Source organism: Chenopodium album, chromosome 15, assembly GCF_948465745.1.
Source record: "Chenopodium album chromosome 15, dcCheAlbu1.1, whole genome shotgun sequence".
In the NCBI taxonomy this organism is placed as follows: Eukaryota; Viridiplantae; Streptophyta; class Magnoliopsida; order Caryophyllales; family Amaranthaceae; genus Chenopodium; species Chenopodium album.
The window spans coordinates 38980511-38990383 of record NC_137848.1 but is presented as its reverse complement, the minus strand read 5'-3'; the positions used below and the strand labels follow the sequence as shown (position 1 = coordinate 38990383).

Below are 9873 nucleotides of genomic sequence, written 5' to 3'. Positions count from 1 at the left end.
AAATCTTATTATTATTATGATTATTGTTATTTTTATGATTTTTATTATGATTGTTGTTATTATTATTATGATTATTAGTAGTAGTAGTAGTAGTAGTAATATGTTATTATTAGCATGATTTTTGTGATTATGATTATTGTTGTTGTGATTATGATTGTTGTTGTTGTTATTGTGATTATTATGTTAGTAGTACATTATTTGTAATGTTATTGTTATATTTAGTATTAGTATTATTATTATTATTATTGTTATTATTATGATTGTTGTTATTTTTATGATTTTTATTATGATTATTTATATTATTATTCTTATTTTTGTTATTATGATTATTTATATTATTATTATTCTTTCTTTCCTTTTTTTTTTTTTTTTTTTTTGTTGAAACCTTATTATTCTTATTATTATTATTATTATTATTAGTAGTATGTTATTGTTAGTTTATTTTTGTGATTATGATTATTATTATTCTTATTGTTGTTATTATGATTATTAATATTATTATTCTTATTTTTTTTTTTAGTTATTTATGTTTTTTTTTTGTTGAAACCTTATTATTCTTCTAATTATTAGTAGTAGTATGTTATTGTTAGTTTATTTTTGTGATTATGATTATTGTTTTTGCTATTGTGATTATTATGATTATGATTATATTTAAAATTTGTGGTTGGTATGATTATTTTTTTGAGTATGATTTTTATTATTATTAATATTATTTTTATTATTATTATTGTTGTTGTTGTTAATGGTGTGTTGGTATGAAATTAATTAATTTGAATAGTATTTTTTGTAGTCCAACTTTAAACAAGTAGTATTTTTTGTAATTATTACTGAAATTGAATTTTGTACTTATTTTATGTAGATCAAGGGTTCTGGTGCTCGACATGCAATATCACGACGTTTGAATGCGTCTGTTAGGAGACAATCATCTCGTTCAGCACCGTTTCAGCCCGAGCAGCAATACGGGTCTACTAGTGGTTGGTCGGGAGACCAACAGTCAGGACGTAGTCGGCCTATGTATTCGCCAGGTGGAGTACCTACATCTGATGGGGAGGAAGTCTCGGCTAGTCATGCTGGTGACCGGGATGAAGAATCGAGCCCCCCTCAGGATTATCATATGGTATATAGGGGTCAGTATGGGAGATTTGTTGGTAGTGGATCGAGTCAGCCTACTACCAGCTCTGCAGAGGCATGGTTAGTGCAGGAGCCGATGCCGGGTGGTCTTGAGGATGGGACTGTTATCCCTAGTTTTGGTGGTCACGTGGCACGATATATATGGATCGAGCAGGAGCGAGGTGTTTTGCGATGTTTGAGTAGGTCAAAGCTGTGTTCTAACTTGGTTACGTGGTGAGGTAGTCAATCAGCGGAGAACCTCCAGTTGATTGATGGTAGTTGGTTGTCTCACTTGCTCGGGCTGATGTTTAAAAAACTTGATTGGCCATTGATTTCTGCTTTTGTTGAGAGATGGCAGCCAGATACAAACACTTTTCATATGCCATTTGGGGAGATCACGATCATGTTGCACGATGTGTACAACATTCTTGGGCTACGTGTACATGACAAGATGGTCACCACTACACCTAGCACGGACTACTTACGGGACGCGTGCTCGATTACCATGGATATGACTCCGGATGATTTGTCTGAGATTTGCGGCACAAAGACGATTTGGCAGGGTAGTGGGGTGTTGACTGATAAGATTTTTCAGTCGACATTGGAGGTTGAGAGGCAGTTTAGTGCTCAGTATACTGCGTACTTGTGGTTAGTGCTTGGAGGTTCACTATTTATAGACAAGAGTGGTAACCGTACGCATCCTTCCTTCCTCCATGAGTTATGTTATATGGATGTCCCTATTAATGAGTACGCTTGGGGCACAGCTGCACTGGCTTACTTGTTTAGGCAATTGGGCACAGCATCACGGAAAGGTGCTGATTCGATCGCGGGTTGTCTCACGCTTCTGCAAGCGTGGATTTACGAGTACTTTCCGTGCTTTCGGCCTCAGCAGGGTACCTTGACGAGGGACCTTAATATCCCTCGTGCGTCTGCTTGGGATGTAGGAGCGGGATGTCCTAGCAAGAACTTGGAGCGCCTGATATCTTTTCGTACTAGAATTGATGCGCTGACTGACCGTGAGGTGAACTGGCTACCATATGGAGTTGATCCTGGACTTGGAGTGCCCCCCACTTTATTCATTGGCTGCATCCAGTACCGTAACATCATAGAGCCGTACATGCCTGATAGAGTGGTTCGACAGCTTGGTTTCGTGCAAGGCATTCCACGTGACATTATCAGGCCAGAGAAGGCCAAGAGGCCGACTAACTTGAAGATGTATAAGGTAGACTTCCCGACCGAGATGACAGATGTGATGTGGAGGGGGTTTGTCCCTGGGATATCTCAGAGTGTAGTTTTAGGTGCCCTCACCAGACTTAGTGTTGGAACTCCTTCTGTTACGCCTGGTTACATGCAGTGGCTGTACAGGTTTTCTCACCCTCAGGTATCTCTAAAGGTGGGCACGGGCCATGCCGGCACGCAGGCGGCACGGCATGGCCACCAGCACGGCACAGCGGCCCACCAGTGGGCCGTGGGCCGTGAACACAAAGTTCGGAAAATGGCACGGGCACGGCGGGCGGCACAGTACCCAGCACGTGGGCCGGCACGCCGGCACGGCACGGGACACGGCCCGTGCCTAGCCGTTGGAAGTAGCCGTTTTCTAACAGCTATAAAACGGCCATTTTTCCCACCCAAAATCCCTATAAATACCTCATTTCTTCCTCCAAAATTTTCACAATTCATCAACTCATCTCTTCTCTCTTATTTTCTAATTTTCTTATTCTCTAATTCCTACAATCTTATTTTTTTTCTCTTTTGTGCAAAGAAAAAAAAAATTCCTACTCTCTTATAAATTTTACATTTTTACTTTTATTAGTCTACTACCAAAATTATAAAAAATAAAAATAAAAAATAAATAAATAAAAAAATTCTTATATTTACACTCGGGAAATTATAAATTCGGGATCGGAAAATTATAAATTTGGGAAAGCAATTGAAGCGTCATTGTAAGATCTAACTCAATTTTATTTTAATTTCACTAGTGGAAAAACTCTTATTTGTAACAAGCTATTCGTAACGGGCATATGATTTTCCGTTACAAATATATCATTTGTAACGGGCAAATCCAATGTCCGTTACAAAAAAGTTGTGACTTGGGCAGGAAAAGAGTTATTCGTAACGGACAGATTGGTGCCCGTTACGAATAAGTGGTTATTTGTAACGGGCATTACTCTACTCGTTACGAATAACCAACTAATTGTAACTAACAAATTGTGTCCGTTACGAATAATGTTTCAATGTAAACCATTTCCCTTTCTCACTCTCTCTCAAAATATTTCCCCTTTCTCTCTCCAATATTGAAACCAAAACCGCGCGCGGTCGTCGTCCTCAACTCCATTGAAGCAGCTCCAAGCTCAGTTCGCTCAGTTCGGGTTGCTCAGTTCGCTCCTATCATCCTCACTCTTCTCCTCCATTGAAGCGCACTCTGAGTTCTCCATTGAAGCGCACTCTGAGTTCTCCATTGAAGCGCACTGCCGCCGCTCTTCGCTATCACATCTCCTCCCAGGTTACGGGCAGAGAAAGTGTCCGTTACGGATAATGGGTTATTCGTAACAGGCATTTTTATTGCCCGTTACGAATAAGTCCTTTTTTGAAATAAAATAAGTCCTTATTCGTAATGGACAAATAAAACGCCCGTTACGAATAACCCATTATACGTAACGGACACTTTACATGTCCGTTACGAATAACCGGTTATTCGTAACGGGCGTTTTATTTGTCCGTTACGAATAAGAACTTATTTTATTTCAAAAAAGGACTTATTCGTAACGGGCACCTGAACGCCCGTTACGAATAACCTATTATCCGTAACGGACACTTTATACGTCCGTTACGAATAACCGGTTATTCGTAAAGGACAACGCCCGTTACGTATAGTAATGGCCATCCGTAACGGCCGCATACGTAACGGACACTGCCCGTTACGGATGGGCCCTTTTTGCCCGTTACGGATGGCGTTTTTTCCACTAGTGTTTGTTATTGTTATTATTATTATTACTATTATTATTATTGTTGTTGTTGTTGTTGTTGTTGTTGTTGTTGTTATTGTTTTCTTGGAAGTTGGAACAACTTAATTATATAAAAACTACTTTCTGTTTTTATTGTGGATAATTTAGATTGTTAGTGAAATCTGTCTAAGGCGGGACTTGGGCTCTGGAAAACGTCGTTCCTAACCTCTCCTACCTGGGATCTCATTGACCTAAGTAATCTACTATTATTATAATTATTTTTGAAAACTTAATTTATATAAAAACTACTTACTAATTCTTATTGCTATCGTTATTATTATTGTTGTCAATTGTTATTATTATTGTTATTGTTAATTTGTTAATTGTATTATTATTGTTGTTGTTATTATTATTAAATATCATGGCATCAAACCTGAACACTTCCTCCTCCTCTAGAAAAGCCAAGTCAAAACGTAGGGAATCACCAAACCGAAACACTTCAATGCCCCCCTAACACCTTTCCCTCCCCTAACATGCCCTTTCACTCCCCTAACATGCCCTTTCCAAACACTTCCACCCCTTTCTTTCATCCCCAAACCACGGGAGGGCACGAACAAATGGATGATATGGCTCCTTGGACTATGCCTAGTTCGGGATTTCAACAAACCCATTTCTCACCTCATTTATATGGATCACAACATGAATTTTCTATTCCTAGTAACCAAGGTAGCCAAACACAAGCCTTCGGGTCGAGTGAACAATCCACCCAAATGCCTAACACCCAAAATCCTAATATATTAGAGTGGTGTACCGAAGAGGAATTTGCTCAAACCAACCGAAAGAGTGAAGTTTGGGCACATTATCAATTGAGTAAAAATGGAACCAAAGCCCGGTGTCGGACTTGTAGTAAAATTTTCTCGGTCGATACCAAGGGAGGGACGGGACACCTTAGTAGACATTCAAAAAGATGTGGTGGACCATCTAATGATCCAACCCAACCCAAAATTTCTCATTTTCATCCACAAGGCTTCATTTATAGTTATGAGAGAGATAGGGATGAACTTGGGAGAATGATTGTACATTCCGAACAACCTTTTCTTTTCGCCGAAAATAATGCCTTTAAGAACTACATTAACTGAGCACTACAACCCAAACACAAAAAAATCTCCCGAAAAACCGTTCGATCTGCTGCCACGAAGAATTATCAAGAGTGTAAATTGAAATTAGTAAATGAATTGGCTAATCTTCCTAGTAGAGTTTCTTTAACTGCCGATGCATGGGATAGTGGATACGGACTTCACTATTTATGTGTTACTTGTCATTGGTTGGATAATGATTGGTTGTTACAAACGCATCATTCATTTTAAAATGCTTGAATACCCTCATACCGGTCTTAACATTTCTCATCATTTAATGGAAGCCATTGATGCATATAGTCTTAAGGATAAAATCATGTCTATGACTTTCGATAATGCAACTTCTATGACATATAGTGCGAATTTGGTTAAACCCCAATTGACCGATTTAGTATTAGATGGAGAAGCACTTCATATTAGATGCATTTGTCATGTTCTTAACTTGTGTGTGAAGGATGGAACACAAGCAATTGGTCCATTTTATCACAAAATAAGGAATGCTATTATGTCTATTAATAGCTCTAACTTGAGATATCAAGAATGGAAAGGTTTTTGCAGGCAACAAAGGAGAAAGGCTATAAAAATAACACCGGATTGTCCAACTAGGTGGAACTCCACCTATGAAATGTTGAGTCGGGTAATCGAGTACAAGGTTGATTTAACACTTTTTTATAATATGAAATTTCCACAATGTGCTTTACTAGAAGATGATTGGGCTAATTGTGAAAAATATATTCAGTTTTTACAATTACTATATAGTATGACACATTGTTTTTCTTCTGTATATAACCCTTGTTCCCATTCTTTTCTTAGCAATGCATGTTTACTTGCACAACTTTTTGCCGAACATATATCACAATATGAATATCATGGATATCTTCCATCTATGGAGGAAAAATGGCGTAAATATTACACTGATATTCCTATGATTTATATTTTTGCTTCTATTTTAGATCCTAGGCAAAAATATGATGGCACTTTTTTATTAATTGATATTTATTATAGTAACAAGAATTTGGAAGATGATGTTGAAACTTTTAAAAATAAGGTGACTAATGAGTTTTTCTCTTTATATATAGTTTATGAAACTAAATATGGAACTGTGTCTCGATTTGCCCCTTCTCAAACATCCAAAAACGTAAGTAAACGGGCCAAAGGTTTATTTGCATAAGCTGCTAACATGATGTCCAAGTTTTCAGGTACGGAATCATCATCAACTAGGAGAACACAAAGCGATGTTTAGGAGTTGCAAATGTACCTAAGTTACGACTTCATGAAAGACATGGACGATGAAGAGAAGTTTGGCCTCAACATCCTTGATTGGTGGAAATCACAAACCATGAAACATCCAATTTTGTCGGCAATGGCTCGTGACATTTTTGCTATCCAAGTCTCCTCCGTTGCCTCCAAAAGAGCTTTTAGTGTGTCGGGACGGGTTTTAGACGATAGAAGAACAAGACTAAAACCCGAAACACTTGAAATGTGTGTTTGTTTCAAGGATTGGTTGGATGCCGAAACTCGTTCTCAAGATCGTACTTATGCACAAAACGACGACGATGAAGGAACGTCGACTTCTTTTAGTTCTCATACTTCTCAATCAACTCAATTGGCCGATGACCTTGAACCACAAGAAGACGAAGACGAAGACAAACAATAATAATTACATTATTACATATTTACATTATACACTATTGTAAAATTTTTGTATTATCGAACTTCGTATTTCGTATAATAAATGAAGTTATTCACCAAATATTGTACGATTTTTAATTATCATTAATTATTTGTATCATCGATTTATCGTACCGGCTACCGGCATATAATAAACTAAGTTATTATTCAATTTTTTGTGTTTTCGAATTATTGCACTTGTAATTTTTTTTTTTATTATATGCATTGTTGTTTTTTGCTAAATTAATAAAATTGTTTTTATTTGTTTATTTAAACTTAAACATAATTAGATAAATAATTTATATAACCTTAATTAAAATAAAGTTGTTCAAAATAAAATATATTAACATTAACATAAACATAAATTAATCACATTATTTATATAAAATTAAGTTGTACTAAAAAATATATATATCGTTTTTTTATTTACATTTATTATTCAAAAAAAAGGCACGGTTTGGCCCACGGCCCGCCAGGCACGTGGGCCATGCCGTGGGCTGGGGTGTGCCAAAATTAGGCACGGCCCACGGCCCGCCGCGGCGCCAGCACGGCACGGCACGCCCCACACCGCAACACGGCCAGGCACGGCCCGCGGCGGCACGGCACGGCCCGTTGCCCATGTTTAGGTATCTCCAGGTCCATCAGTTACAAGCAATCTACCAGAGCGAACTAACACTGATTATGTAAGTTTTTGCGTTTATTTTACTATTTAGAATGACTTATAATAATTGTTGTTTATATAATATGTTATTATGTGATTTGCAGTGGATGAGTCTGTCCATGGAGATTCACCAAAGAGCACTGGCTGAGTATCCTCACATGTCTAATGAGACTAGGACAATGACGGAGCAGCTTGTATTTGATTGGAAGTAAAAAATGGGACTCTAGATTGCTTTTTTGGTCGTGTTAGTGATTTTTATGTGAACTTGTTTGAATTGCTTTATATTTCTTTTTTATTAGTCATGTACAATAAGAACTGGACAGTGTATATTTCTTAGTTTTTGTTGCACCTACTATCTAACTAATGCATCCCACATGTTCTTTCTAGCTTCATATTGTTGATCCCATCCATTAACACTAGCCTCGTGGTGCTCAGTCCACCAACCGGCGATCGGCGGGAGAGGTGAATCAGGTGCAAGGTCAAGACAGATGAAATGTGATCCACCAACTGTAGCAATTACGAACTCCCGACTCGGTGACAGGACCCCATTTCGTGCCCTCAGCGGTAACACTGTGATGCATGGGTAGTAGCAAGTTGGTACTAGGCCTACCCCGAGACAAATCACCCTTGCGTTGAACCACGTAGCAATAGGAAATAAATCTTGAATAGTTACCATCCAATGCCGCTCCCCAACAGCCCCACCATCCCATCGAATACGCTCTATGTTCATCCATAGTCGTCCAAGCCCGTAAATCCGTTCGTACAAATCAGGATGATCGGCGATCTCGTTCGCTATTGTTTCCCGAGCGTCAAACCATAGTCCCTGATCACCAAAGAAGAAGTCAGCGACACAACGAAAGCCACAGTTCCCATCACCAATGACATTCTTCCAAGTCGTAATGTACGGCAACATCGGGCCCGGAAGCTGGTTTAAATACCTGCACTGACTAATGTCACATGGATCTGCTGCACATAATTACAAAGATTAATTATTAGTAAAGCTACAAGATGAAATACATATAATTTTTAAAATCACTAGACTTTTAATATTACCTGTTTCTTGGTCACCACCACGTTGACTGTATTGACGATTCACATGCTCGAAATAACTTCGATCACGCCTGGTGTCATTGTTCCTCTGTCGACCACGAACGTTGAGGTTCACATGTGGTTCTTCAAGTTGTGTATGATCCGGGTGCAGCTCCTCTTCAATGATGCGCGATAAATTTCGACGTACAGCAGGATCACTTTCCATGACTTCATCAACCAGGGAACGAAAATGTGCAGCCTCCTCGGTCAAATCGTTAACAAATTCTGGAATGTTAACACCATCACCAATAACCAAAGTCTTCCAGAAAGAATGAATTTGGCTGCTATACAAGCATGTCTGTGCAACTAGCGAATCATGTATCTGGCAGGCACACGGTACACCATGAGTCACACGCATAGCACATCCACAGCGTTCATAAACCTGGTAACTCAAATCCCGCATCCTTTTGGTCTCCGCATGAAGTAATTTCAAGCAATGTTGAGACACTTTGCCATTTATACGTGACAGTGGCAATTGTCTGTACATCTCCCCAATTTTAAACCTTGATGCCTCCAAACTATTACGAATTTCAATAATTCGATTACCGATATGACAATGGACTCGGGCCCATACGGTATCCAAAGAACCTGCCATTGATTCCAATTAGTAAAAACATTTTGCTATTATTTATTATAATTACAGTTACGAAATAAAGACAACAACTAATATAGTAAAACAACTAACCTGTGGATGATTCAAACCACGTTTTCACTGCTGAATGTTGGCTCTCAACTCTACAGTTGGTGGTGTTACCAAAGTGAAGAATTTGGTTCGTCCAATACGTCACAAATTTGGTTTTATGACACAGCCATGTTCCCTCAACGTACTTAATCACTGCCGGAAAACTTTCCCACCTTGCTTTCATGGAAGCCAGAGCATGATCATACTCCGCCTCAGTTGATGCATCCATAATACGTTTCCATTTGCCATTTTTAAAACTGGCACCAATCTTCTTGTTTTTGAACATCTTCGTCACCCTAGCCTCCACATCTTTGTTAATGTGCCATCGACATAGTAAATGCGACGTCCCTGGAAACACTTCTCTCAAAGCCGCACATAGCCCAAGTTCACGGTCTGACAAAAATACCGATGGCTCTTTATCAAACCCAATTAATTCCCTTAATCTCTGCAACACCCACCGATAGCTAGCCGTGCACTCGTTGCGCATGAAAACATAACCAACTAGAAAATTCTGGTTTGTCGGTGTCACGCCTACTATCTCAAAGAACGGCATGCCATATCGATTGGTCTTGTAAGTAG

General features: G+C 38.6%; 1 protein-coding gene across 1 annotated transcript; it reads right to left on the bottom strand.

The window, feature by feature from the left end:
• Positions 1 to 7875: 7875 nt before the first annotated feature.
• Positions 7876 to 9580, bottom strand: LOC145581138 (uncharacterized). The gene is made up of 5 exons (XM_081638201.1): positions 9367 to 9580; positions 8955 to 9200; positions 8577 to 8780; positions 8241 to 8489; positions 7876 to 8093 (listed from the first exon to the last, which is right to left on the bottom strand). Exons 1-5 carry the CDS (start codon positions 9578 to 9580, stop codon positions 7876 to 7878), a joined length of 1131 nt encoding a protein of 376 aa, XP_081494327.1.
• Positions 9581 to 9873: the final 293 nt, after the last annotated feature.